This window comes from Nycticebus coucang, chromosome 14, assembly GCF_027406575.1.
Source record: "Nycticebus coucang isolate mNycCou1 chromosome 14, mNycCou1.pri, whole genome shotgun sequence".
Classification (NCBI taxonomy): domain Eukaryota; kingdom Metazoa; phylum Chordata; class Mammalia; order Primates; family Lorisidae; genus Nycticebus; species Nycticebus coucang.
In genome coordinates, this window is record NC_069793.1 from 66,253,008 (window position 1) to 66,266,241 (window position 13,234).

Genomic DNA, 13,234 nt, shown 5'->3' on the forward strand with positions numbered 1-13,234 from the left:
TGTGTGCCTCTGAGAGCAGCTCAATCCAAGACCCTATCCTCGGAAAGCATCCAGGAGGTGGAGATGAAGACAAGGGAACAGTTCATCCAGAAAACAGCATTTATTAAGCACTTACTGTATGCCACTCATCATGCTAGGCAATGGGCTCTTACCTTCAGGGAGTGCAAGGACTGAAGGATGAGATGGGCAATGAAGAAATAAACACATACACACCTGGGTCATAACAGCTGGGAAGAAGAGCTCAAAAGAACATCAGGAGGGTCATGGTCAAAGGTCTCACTAGGGAGATGATGAGCTCATGGAATGGTCAGTGGTTGAGAGATGCTGAGATCAGAGGGGCCCTAACCTAGTTGAGGCACAGAGAAGTTTTCTTAGCTGAGGCCTGAAGGCCTCAGAGGCATTAGCTCAGGGCAGAAGGGCTGCAACGGAGGCTGCGACTTTGACTAAGCACTTTCACGTCTCTGAGCCTGTTTCCTTACCTATAAAATAGTGATAGTACTATCAGCCCTCCTTAAGCCACAAGGGATAATGAGAATAGAAAAGTTAGAGAAAAAATTTCATAAAGTACTAAAAATAGTACAACCCAATAAAAGAATGGGTAAGAGGGAGCAACAGGCACTTCATATTGAACAAAACATAGATGATCAGAAAACATAGAAGAGATATTCGATTCCAGCTGGACAATGTGTCCTAATGTTTAACACTTGCGTGCTCTGGGCTGGAGCACTTCCGTCCATGTGTACCTGGAGTCGTGCATGGAGTCATGCATGACACTTAGCAAACACCTGGAAATACCCAAATGAGCATCAATAAGACAGCAGATCAATACACTGTGCTATATTCATATGCTGGAATATTCCAAGCTGCCGAATTGATCTATACCAACAGACAACAATACAGATGAATCATGGTGGTACAATACTAAGGGAAAAAAGTCCCCCAAAATTATACAGAGCAAAATTATAAGTCCCCCCAAATTATACAGAGTAACATTTTTATAAAGTTAAAAAAAACTAATATGAAAACTTACAGTTTGGGCTCGGTGCCTGTTGGCTCAAGCAGCAAAGGTGCCAGACAAACACACCTGAGCTGGTGGGTTCAAATCCAGCCCAGGTCCACCAAACAACAATGACGGCTGCAAGCAAAAAATAGCTGAGCATCGTGGCAGGCGCCTGTAGTCCCAGCTACTTGGGAGGCAGAGGCAGAAGAATAGCTTGAGCCCAGGAGTTGGAGGTTGCTATGAGCTGTGATGGCACAGCACTCTACCCAGGGCGACAGCTGGAAGCTCTGTCTCAAAAAAAAAAGTATTAAATATCTCATGCAATTTTTTTTTTTTTTTTTTTTTAGAGACAGTCTCACTTTGTCACCCTCGGTAGAGTACTGTGACCTCACAGCTCACAGCAACTTCCAGCACATGGGTTTAGGCAATTCTCTTGCCTCAGCCTCCCAAGTAGCTAGGACTACAGGTGCCCACCACAATGCCTGGCTATTTTTTTGTTGCAGTTTGGTGGGGGTCAGGTTTGATGGTGCTGGCGCCCTACCCACTGAGCCACAGGTGCCACCCCTCACCTGTAATTTTTTGTTGTTTTTTTTTTTTTTTTTTGTGTGTGTAATTTTTTGAATACTGTACTGAAAGTGAAAAACAAAATGGTTGCATGAGTGCTCAAAATATAGTTTCTACTGAACGCTGCTTTCCTGCCATCTTAAAGGTCAAAAAAATCGTAAGTCAAACATCATAAATCTGGGACCATTTATGTTCAAAGCCCATAACTGGCCATGACTGTAACCATCAAAACCTCGCTATCTTGATTTCTCCAAGGGCTTACATGGCCCTGACTCACTGGATCATTAGGTCACCATGACTCACTGGATAAAGGGGTTACTGTTTTCATTCCCCTTTCATAGATGAGGACCCTGAACTCCAGAAAATGGGGTCACCTGCTAGGGGTCACCTAGCACATCTCTGTGTGGGCCCTGCTTCAAAATTCCAGCCTAGGGTTTCTCTCTCTACCCTGGTGTCCAGTGCTCCCACCACCCCCAACCCAAGTTAGGTTTTCTCTTCTGTTCATGAAAGATAACTTCTTCTCATCCTGGAGCTTTAAAGGATGGAGGTGGGAGGACTCACAAAGCACTGGAAGCAACCAAGGCACCATCTGCTTGGGTGAGCTTCCCTTTGGGTAGAGACGCAGCCTAGATCCTTAAACAGCCTCTCTCCCGACCAAGGGGATTTCTGAGCCAAAGACCTCAGCCAGTTCACCTCACGGCCAAGCCACAGGACTCTGGGACCCTGTGGCCTGAGTCTCCACTCCTCTCCATCCCTTTTTCCATCTGTGATATGAGATTAGGATCTCCATCCTAGAAGTAATGACCGCATGTGAAGGAGTCTGGAAAAGTATTAATACAAATTTCAGATGGTAGAGGGCATCACTCTGGGGGAAGAGAGTGATTCCTGGGATGAGAGGTCCCCCATGTCCATCCCCTAAAAAAACTTGCCCCCAAAGAACAGAAAGAAAAGATTAAAGGAGGTAAGAGACTTCAAATGCCAGATTCAGAGAGGGCATATCTGTGGGAAAGCTGACCCATTCCTCATTTTTTCAGATGAGGCAGCTGAGGCCCAGGAAGCAAAAGGATTCACCCAAGGTCCTAGAGTAAAGCATGGCAGAGAAACTAGACCAGGCAGGCTCCCTTCCTTGCCCATCAATCATCAATTTCCTAGTGGAGGAGGGAGAGATTTACTCCTTGGCTTCCTGAGGCAAAGCTGAGACAAGGTTAAGGTGAGAGATTCACAGGAGACCAGTCTCAACTCAAAGATATCCCACAATTCAAGGAGCTGCCCAGAGGGTAGAGAGTGAGTTCCCCATCCTGGAGGGGGGTGAGTTGTAAGTAGCGAGCAGGATCTGGGGTCTTAGCTGAGTCCTCCCTCATTCTGTAGTTAGGCAATCGCTGAATGTCTGCCATCCGTCTCTTCTCTCATCCCACCCCTCTCATCTGAACCAGCCTCTCAGCCTAGTCTCACCCAGCTACAGACTCTTTGTCCAGAAGTGGGATGGCAGTGGACAAAGCACAGACTGCTGACCTAACCATTTCCTTCCCTGAGGCCTTACTTTTGAGGCTTACCAAACCTGAAGAAGGTGAGAGCAGGGCTACAGGGAGCATGGGTCAGACCTGCTCCCAGGGAGGGTAAGCTCCTGCCTAAAGAGGAGAAGGCTATTGGGGGCTCAAAGGAGAGAGACTCTCTTTCTTCATCAAGATCTGGGACCAAGAAGGCTGTCTGGAAGATCACAACGTTTGAAGCCCCTAAAATCTGAATTTGAGTCACAGCAAGAGCTGCCATTTCCTGACTTTGACTCTGGTCAAAGTTACTTCTCTTCATGACCCACAAGGAAGGAACAGTAATATCTGTCTTCAAGGGTGGTTCAAGGATAAAATAAAATAAATAATACCACCCATACATCATAGGCATTCCAGAAATTTTCATTCATTTATTTAGATGAAGGGTCCTGTATTTAAGCTGCAGAGGCAGGTGGGAGTGAGGAAGGGGATAATGCCCCAAGAATCGAGGAGAACGTAAAACTTACCAGACCCCGACCTCGGCAGAGAAGATAGGACAGTTGAAGAATTGGATCAGTGCGAGGTAGAAGAAACGACCTACATCTTCCTTGCCTGAGAGGTGGAGCAGCCGAAGATAGGAGTGTAGATTTGGTAGTGGGCAGTCAAGGGCACTCCCGTGTGTGAGGCCTAAGGAGGGGCGGTGCTGTCCGCAAAGGTCAGAAAAGACCGAGGAAACTACTGAAATCAAGTCCTCCTACTTCTCCAGTTTAGGGATGGGTGGGTGCTGCTTCATTTGTGCGGGGCGCTGTGAGGTGGTGGTGAGAAAATCAAGCCGGTAGAGGGCGCAAGAGCCCCGTATCCGGGTGCAAAGAAAGTGAGGGCGGGGCAACAGACCCGGCATCAAGAGAGGCGCTGCCGAGACTGCAGGAGCAGGTGGGAGGCGTGGCAGCAGGAAAAGTAGGGGTAGGGGCGTGGCGTGAAGGGTGGGGCTTCTGGAGCAGCGTAGGACGGTCAGTACTGGACAGGCAGCAAATTGAGGAGACTGGCCGGGCGTTTGGGAACGCAAGGGGTGGGATTTGGGCGCAGTTACCGCTGAGTGGTCCGAAGAGGCTGGACAAGGGGCGTGGCCTGGAGGAAGTAAAGGGTGGGACTGGACCCGGCTAAAGCTCTAGTCAGCCTGAGGTGCCTACAGCTCCCCCTGGCGCCGAGTCCAAACCCTCCCGGGCCAGGAAACGGGTACCTGTGTGTACTTGTTTCGAAGTGTACGAGAGTTAGTGGGTCCGAGGTTGCCATGTTGGAGCCCCTAGAGCAGGAGGCATTTGCGCGCAAAGGCAGCTGAACCGCAGCCGGTTTACCGCCCCGGTGGTGTTTCTGCTGAGCTGACCGTTTTCAGAGCTTGCATGTGTCTGAGCGAGTTCCTGGGGAGCAGCTCGGCCCGCTGGGCTCCGGAGAGACTTCTCCGAAGGGTTATTTCGGTCCGCAATGCTCAAGCAATCTTGTTTCTTCTTCAGCTCCTCCCTGATTCCCTCCCACCACTGGGTTCCCAGCCTCGCGCGCGCCAGGAGCCCACCCCCTCTTTTGGGCGCGAGGCTCCGCCCTCCGCCCCCTTTCCTCTGCCACAAAGTTTATTTGCAACAAAAGGGAGCGAGGAGCAAGCAGCCAAGGGGGAGGGAGCTGGAGCCGGAGCGGGAGAGCAAGGGGAGGCAGGCCGGCCACTGGGCGGGCGGGCGGGAGGGGATACAGCCGAGGGGCAAAGCGCTGGGATCCCTCCGGGTGCGGCCGCGATGCCCCTGGTAGCTCCAGCCGAGGCGGGGACTGGGCCTGGGGGTCGGGGCTGAAGCGGTTGGGGCTGTTGGAGATGGAGACGGTGCAGCCAGCCGCTGCAGAAACTTGAGCCTATAAACCCCTGCTCTGGTCTCTGCGCCCTTCTCCCCAAACCCTGCGCGCTGCTTTGAGCGCCTAGCGGCTGCCCTCCTTTGAAACGGGGGCGCAGGGGGGGTTGGCCGCGGCTCCCCGGGGCCAGCCCCCCCAGAGTCAGTGCAGCCACCATGGCGGACGGGGCACCCCGGCCCCCGCTTTATCGCAGCGTCTCGTTCAAGCTGCTGGAGCGCTGGAGCGGCGGTCCCGGGCCGAGGGAAGAGGACACCGACACCCCCGGGTTGCAGCGCCGCGCCTCGCGCCGGCCAAACACGGCGGTCCCAGGCCAGCCCTCTCGGCGCGTGTCCAAGCTGGCGTCGGGGCCCCCGGCCGCCTCCGCGCAGCCGCGCCCTCTCCGCAGCCTCTCGCCGTCGGTGCGACAGCTCTCCCGGCGCTTCGACGCGCCACGTCTGGAAGAAGACTACGCTGGGGCCCGGGACGGGGGCATCTTCCCCGGGACCGCGGAAGAAGCGGCCGAGAGCGCCGCGCGCGGGGCCTGGCCCAGCGTCACCGAGATGCGCAAGCTCTTCGGCGGCCCTGATTCCAGGAGGCCCAGCGCTGACTCTGAGGGCCCAGGCACATCCAGCCCCGACGGTGCCGCGTGGGAGCTCCTGGCTCGGGATCCCCGGCAGCCACCGACGCCACCTCCTCGTACATGCTTCCCCCTGGCGGGTCTGCGTTCGGCGCGACCACTGACCGGGCCGGGGACCGAGGGGAGGCGGCGCCGGCAGCAGCAACAGCAGCAGGAGCGGGCGCAGCGTCCGGCGGATGGTTTACATTCTTGGCATAGCTTCTCCCAACCGCAGGCCGGGGCCCGGGCCTCCTGCTCCTCCTCCTCTTCCATAGCCTCCTATCCTGTCAGTCGCAGCCGGGCTGCCAGCTCCAGCGAGGAGGAAGAGGAGGGCCCGCCGCAGCCGCCCGGGGCACAGAGTCCGGCCTACCACGGCGGCCACTCCTCGGGCAGTGACGAGGACCCCGACCGTGAGGGCGGCCACCGCTGGGAGGGGAGGCCGGGACTTAGGCCTGGAAGCTCTCTATTGGATCGGGACGGCAGGCCTGACAGTGATGGGTTAAATCTGGGCAGCATGGACTCAACAAGGGGAGGCAGGAGCCCGGAGCCCCCAACATCTCCAAGAGCCCCTAGAGGGGAAGGACTCCGGGAGTTGGGTCCGCTGTCCAGTGTCCCGGGGCCCCAGGAGGGACTGCTGCCTATGTCTGACACTGTAGGAGGAGCTTTCCGTGTGGCCAAGGTGAGCTTTCCCGCGTACCTGGCCAGCCCCGCAGGCTCCCGGGGTAGCAGCCGTTACTCCAGCACGGAGACCCTCAAGGACGACGACCTGTGGTCTAGTCGGGGTTCTGGGGGCTGGGGTGTGTATCGCTCCCCTAGCTTTGGAACCGGGGAAGGGCTCCTCTTGCGGCCCCAAGCTCGAACCCGCACCAAGGGACTTGTGGGTACCACCAGACCATCCAGGGACGGAGGATTGGAGCCGGGCAAGAACCGGCAGCGGAAGTCCCTGTCAAATCCAGATATTGCTTCAGAGACCCTGACACTGCTCAGTTTCCTGCGTTCAGACCTTTCAGAACTGAGGGTCCGAAAGCCTAATGGAGGTCCAGGGGACCATGGGAGCAGCACCCTTGATGGCAGAGGCTCACCATCACCAAGTGACCCTGTGGGGCAACTTGAACCCACGCCTGCCCCAGCGCCAGCATCGGCTGGTACCCGCCCCACCCTCAAGGACTTGACTGCCACCCTGCGGAGGGCAAAGTCTTTTACCTGCTCTGAGAAGCCCACGGCCCACCGCCTGCCCCGAGCCAGTGCCCTGAAGCCTAGCTCCTCTGAGCTCTTGCTGGCTTGCCCTGGTGCCCAGGAGGATCCACTGCCCCTCATTGTCCAGGATCAGTATGTGCAGGAGGCACGTCAGGTTTTTGAGAAGATCCAGCGTATGGGTGCCCAGCAGGATGATGGAAGCGATGTACCCCCTGGAAGCTCTGACTGGGCTGGGGACATGACCCAAGGGCAACGGTCTCAGGAGGAGCTGTCTGGCCCTGAGTCCAGCCTGACAGATGAGGGCATTGGGGCAGACCATGAGCCCCCTGTGGCACCCTTTTGTGGCCTGCGTACTACAGGAGTGTGGCGACCCCTTTCCTCATCTTCAGCCCAGGCAAACCACCATGGCCCTGTGACTGAGGACAGTCTGGGTGGGTGGCCATTGGTGTCCTCTGAGACCCCTCCCATACCTGGTGCCCTCCGTCGCCGAAGGAAAGTCCCGCCTTCAGGTCCTGGTGGGACTGAACTGAACAATGGGGAAGCAGGAGAGGCCTACAGGTCCCTAAGTGACCCAATTCCACAGCGCCATTGGGCTGCCACCTCTGAAGGGCCCTCTGGGTTCTCCATGGACAGCAACCTCCTGGGTTCACTGAGTCCCAAGACAGGGCTCCCAGTGACCCCAGCTGTGGATGAGGGCTTGACCAGTGGCCATAGTGACTGGTCTGTGGGCAGTGAAGAGAGCAAGGGATATCAAGAGGTTATTCAGAGCATTGTTCAGGGGCCTGGTGCCTTGGGGTGTGTGGTAGATGACAGAGTTGCTGGCAAAGCCCCCAAGAAGAAATCTTTGAGTGACCCCAGTCGCCGTGGAGAGCTGGCTGGACCTGGATTTGAGGGCCCTGGAGGGGAGCCCATCCAAGAAGTCGAGCCCATGCTGCCTCCATCCAGCAGTGAGCCCATCCTTGCAGAGCAGCGGGCAGAGCCAGAAGAGCCCAGTCCTGCTAGGGGCCGAGCAAAGTCTGAGAGGGCCCTACCTGAGGTCCTGCCTACCTCCTCCACTGCCCACCGGGACTTTCACCTTGACCCCAAGCTAGCTAACATCTTGTCCCCAAGGCTCACCCGCCGAGGCTCCAAGAAGCGCCCAGCTCGAAGCAGTCACCAAGAAGTTCGGAGAGAGGAGAGCAAACAGGACCTGTCTACAGCCCGGCCCTCATCCAAACATGTTCGCCATGCCAGTGTGCCTGCCACCTTCATGCCTATTGTGGTACCTGAACCACCAACTTCCATTGGCCCCCCAGTGGCTGTGCCAGAGCCTATGGGCTTCCCTGCCCGAGCCCATCCCACATTGCAAGCGCCATCGCTTGAGGATGTCACCAAGCAATATATGCTGACCCTCCACTCAGGCGAGGTCCCTGCCCCAGCGCCCGTGGACATGCCCTGCTTGACTCTGGTTGCACCACCCTCTGCAGAGGCCAAGCCCCCTGAGGCAGCCCGGCCTCCAGAGGAGGCTGCTCCAGCCAGCAAGGGCTGTAGTAAGCCACAGGTGGTGAGTCCTTTGTGGGGGGCCTTCAGGATGGGGTCAGAGGTGGGCCATAGGCACTGACTTCCATGGAGTCCTTTGCAATGTATTTATTGGGCAGGTGACCAGGTCCCAGGGGTGCTTCTCTGGTCCTGGAAGTGCAAAGGCAATTTTAAGGGTGTTAATGACATAAGGCTCCTATCTACCCAGGCACTGTAGAGGCTTCAGGCTTTGTCAAAGGTGCTTGTCTGCTTTTAGATGTGCTTAGTGATAATTACAAAGGATTCTTATCTTGTCATTTAGATGTTTCTCAGGGACTGGTTTTCCAGAGATTCTCATATGGTTCTCTGTTGGAGGTGTGCGGGTGATTGTACCCAGCACAGGCTCAGTCCTTTCTCTGAGCCTTGCTGCTCTGTTGGCCAGACCCCTTGTAGGATGTTTGGCTCAGGAGCCCACAGTTGACATGAGTTTACCCTTCCTCATACAGCTTTCCTATGACAGATCAGAATGTAGATCTGTTGCTGGTCCTGAGAGAACTGGGAAGGTGCAAGGCATTACTTTGTGGAGTAGCAGAGAGGGGTCAAGATTCTAATCCCAGCTCTGTCCCTGCTGTGTGACATTGACATTTCTCTGTGATTTAACTTCCTCAAATCAGAAAAGGGACTAGACAAAGTTGTGCCTATGTTTCTATCCAGTTGGTCCAGCAGATTTGGGGAGTCTGCAGGTTTGAGTTGGTGTACTCTTGGGGCCTGAGATCTGCCATAGTCTCTTCATATTGGGCAGCATCTAGATGTGTGCTCCTAGAGGAAGGTGAAGGCAGCAAGTGGGATGCAGAGGCTGAGCAGCCAGGGGCCTTTAGAAAGGTCCAGAGTGGTTCTGGGCCCCACAGGCCAGGCTGCCTCTACAGGTTAAGGAGGAGTGTGTGTGTCCTGGTCCCCCATCCTGCCTTTTTGCATCTTCTATCCACCCCACCCCCTCCCTGGAGACTCTGAGATGCCTTTCCCTTTCTGCCAGACCCTGGAGTCTCACTTTCCCCAAACCTCTACTTCTCCCTTCTGGCTTTAGCCGTCCCTAGAGTTTGGGCTTTGGGTTCAGATGGGTTGTAGGCAGCATATGCCTGGCATCTGGATTGGAAAGGTAAATTCTAGGCTCTGAGTTCTAGACCAAGTTCAGAGGGGTTATTTCTACTGTGGCCTGCACTCCCTCTGTGTTTCCTGACTTGTGAGAAGTCTGGAAACCCTAAACCCTGGACTAATTTGGTCACTCCAGTTCCCAGGCTCTCACGGCCCCTTTGAACTTGCCTTTCTCTTTGTTTTTCTCTCCTTGTCTCTAGTTTCCCCTGGTCCTTGCTCTGGTGTGTCTCCTGGAGAATGTCAGCAGGCAGGGAGTGGGGAGAGGGGGAATTTGGGACCTGTCCTTTCTTCTGAGACCCTATTACAGCAGCTCAGGTGCTCCTAAACTCCAGTGCCAGTTCTCTTTGGAAGGTGGGAAAGAAAATGGGGAGAACAGGGGCAGCTGCTGCCAGCGATCTTCTCTTTAACTTCCTTTCCCATGTAATTATCTCCTCTGGGAGCCTTGAAGGCTTAATTAGGGGAGAGGGCAGGGGTGAACCATGGGACTCTGAGGCTGGGGGTGGGAGGGAGTGCTCCTAAGTGGAGGCATTGAGACCCAGAGAGGAGGTGGGAGTTTTTACAGAGCTGGCTCCTGCCTTGCCTCCCTTCACTTTCTCCCCACCCCATCCCCACCCCAGGGGGCTCTGAGGTGAGGCAGATCTGCATCTTGAATGCAGGCTTTCTCTGGCCTCCAGGTCTTTGCCTGCTCCAGTCCTGCCCCTTTTCCAGGCCCAGCTTGATGTCCCCTCTTACCCCTTAAGGGACAGAACTGGTAAATCTATAATTGAAAGAATAGGATTTGAGCTATGGCTGCAGATCCCTATGTGGCCTAGGAATCATCAAATCCCTGCTCTGTGCCTCATTTTCCCATTCTGTAAAATGGAGTAATGGTCTGTGCCTGGCAGGCTTTTGTACAGTGAGTGGTATGAGCATTTCCTCTCTAGGGCAGAAGAGGGGACAAACAGCCCCCACTGCTCCAGCTGCTTATCAGTGACCAGGCTCAGCCCCTGATCCCTGCCCCACTCCTGATTTCTGAGCACAGGGCCTGGGTGCTTGGGGGTCTCAGTATAACCTGGTAAGTTTTAATAGATAAGATTCATCATCTCAAAAAAAAAAAAAATTCATCATCTCTTAACTTCCTACCCTCTCATAAAGCCTAGTTCTCCCATTTGCTCGCCTGAATCCCTCCTGCTGTCCCCTTCCTCTGGCGCCAAAAAATGGGGAGCAGCTGTCCAATCCCTCCTGGTGGCCTCTGTTGAGGAGACAATATTCCCTTGTTTCAGGCCTGGGACTCCAGTCATGCTCCCTGTGCCGTGGGTGGAGAAGGCATGTGTGGGCTATGAGAGGGGGCATCACTCTTTGCTTATGGGGCATAAACCAGTGTGAACCCAGGCAGGGGCTGACAGGAGAGGCGCTATCGGCTGAGGGGGCCCTGACCCAACCCAGGGGTGTGGGGTGTCACTCACACTCAGGTCTTTCCCAGCCCAGAACCCATATTCACTCTGTGTGTGTTGCCCCACTGTTGGGAGGCCTGGTCTGACTTAGTCTCTGAACTCCCTCTGACAGCTGGACAGAGTCCTCTTGGGCCCTCACTTTTCTCATCTGTACAGTGGGAGCTTAGACCATCTGGTCTTTGAGGTTCTTTAGGAAGGACAGCCTACAGGGTGGTCAAGGGAAACGGAAGTAGTCAGGGGTGTGTCTGAAGGGAGAGGAGAACAGCTGTCTGCAGTAGCTATAAGAGCCTAGGAGTGCAGGGACTAAGAAACAGTTCAGAGGTCATTTGCTGCATGAACATGTGATTGCCTGTAAGCTTGGAATTGAGGAGGGAGAGCTGTCTGGTTCTCACCCCCCTTGTTACTTCCACTTAGGCCCACAATAGCCTGGCTGATCAGCAACTTTTCCCGTACTCTGTCCCTTAAAGTACAGAGTCTCACCAACCTAAGCAAGAGCAAGACCCCATCTCTACTAAAAACAGAAAAATTAGCCAGGCGTTGTGGTGGGCACCTTGTAGTCCCAGCCAGTCCAGAGGCTGAGGCAGGAGGATCACATGAGCTCAGGAGTTTGAAGTTGCAGTGAGCTAGGCTGAGGCCAATAGCACTGTGGCCTATGTGACAAAGTGAGACTCTATCTCAAAAAAAAAAAAAAAAAGTACAGTCTTGTAGTCCAACCTCCTGCCATCAGGTACCTGGTACCCATTAGACACATGTGACAACTGTACCCCAGACACAGGAAATGACTTGTCTCTCAGAATGGAGGATGGATGAACTCACAAAATTTAGCCTATCAAAATAGCAATGACAATGGCAAATATTTATGAATTCTTACTATATGCCAGACGCTGTTTCATTCTTCAAATGTAAAAGTCCTGGGTATCTTTCACAGTGTGGGCTTAAATTCACAGACCCTGATTCCTAACATATCTGTGTCTTAGAGGTGAAGGGCCCAAGGGATCCCCGTTTCTCAGTGGGATTGGCCTGTTATCTGAGTAGGGAGGACAAGTCAGGGGACACTTTGGATGTCACTGCCATACTCTCAACATCATGAACACTTCATAGTGGTTATTTAAGTCACCAGAGCCTGGGGTTGAGCTAAGGAAAACTTTGAGACCCAGAGAAGGAGAATGCTGGGTCTAAGGTCACACAGCAAGGCTGGGCAGAGCAAGGCCTGAGCACCAGAACCCTGGCCTCATTGCCACCCCCCCTCAACCCAGCAGAAATACCCCCATGCTTTGCCTGGCCAGCTCCCTGCCTTGCTGATGAAGGCTGGCAGTTTTTCCAGTCATCCTTCTGTCTGTCTCCCCTTGGCAGAGAACTCATGGTGGTGGTGGTGGGGGTTCTCTCCTTCCCCTGTTTTGCTCTTTGATGTGATTTTTCCATGGAAACTGGTTCTGGGGGGAAGGGAAGAGGTGATTAGGACACTTGGAATTCTGAGTAGTACCAAATATCTATAATTAAATGTCTTGTCACCCAGCAGGAGGAAGGTGGGATAGGGGAGGACAGGCAGAGGGCTGTCTTGTTCCTCTGTTTATCCCCCTCCCAACTCCTTCCCGAGGGCCCTGGGCTGCTGGGGGCAATGCTGTCCAGGAATGAGTCCATCCAGAGAGGAACAGATTGGGGGATGGACTACAGTTGAGTCTGACATTTTCCAGCCCCACGTTTCCTAGACCAGCTGGATTTGGGAGGCAGAGAGGCTGCTGCTAATCCTGTCCCCAGCCTCCTCTTCCATGTAGGGACTTGCACCTCCTGCGGCCCTCCCTCCCATCTGTGATCTTTCAGGCTACACATGCTGCCCCACATGGGGTGGAGGCACCCCCAGGCTGCCTGAGAGCAGAGACACTCAGACAATTTGGAATCCAGAAGCGGACTGGAAGGGATTCAGGAAGTTGAGAGACTGGCCTGGGAGCTGGCAGGAGGGGATTCCTGAAAGAGGCTCTGCCTGAGCTTGACCTTGAACACCAGAAGAAAGGGAGGGCTCTAGGAGGAGGACACACCATGAGCAGAGGCTAGAAGATAAAAAAGAACTTGGCAGGGTGTGTTTGTTTCAGGGACTTGAGTGGCCCGTGGAAGGGTGATGCATTCATCCATTTAACAAACACTTAACTGAGCACCTAGAGATGTCAGGCATTCTTCTAGGCCTGGGAATGTGGCAGCAAACACAACAAAGGCCTGCCCTTGTGGAGCTTCCAGACTAGTGAGAACTGTCTGTAAATGGAGACTTTATGTGTCAGGGAGCAAAGCAGGATAAAGGGAGTAGAGAATGACAAGGTGGGGGTACTATTTTAGATCGAAAGGGCTGAAGGTCTGTCTAAGATGTTTGAGCAGAGTCCTGAAGAGAGTGAGGGACCAAGTGCACTGGCTGTCTGAGAGGAAG

The 13,234-nt window shown here is 54.3% G+C and overlaps 1 protein-coding gene across 1 annotated transcript in view; it reads left to right on the forward strand.

The window, feature by feature from the left end:
- Positions 1-4,821: 4,821 nt before the first annotated feature.
- Positions 4,822-13,234, forward strand: part of ARHGEF17 (Rho guanine nucleotide exchange factor 17) — a 57,747-nt gene continuing 49,334 nt past the window's right edge. The window contains exon 1 of the mRNA XM_053561286.1: positions 4,822-8,279. Coding sequence (XP_053417261.1) covers positions 5,100-8,279 — 3,180 coding nt within the window. The 5' untranslated portion in view covers positions 4,822-5,099. The remainder of the gene's footprint in view (positions 8,280-13,234) is intronic.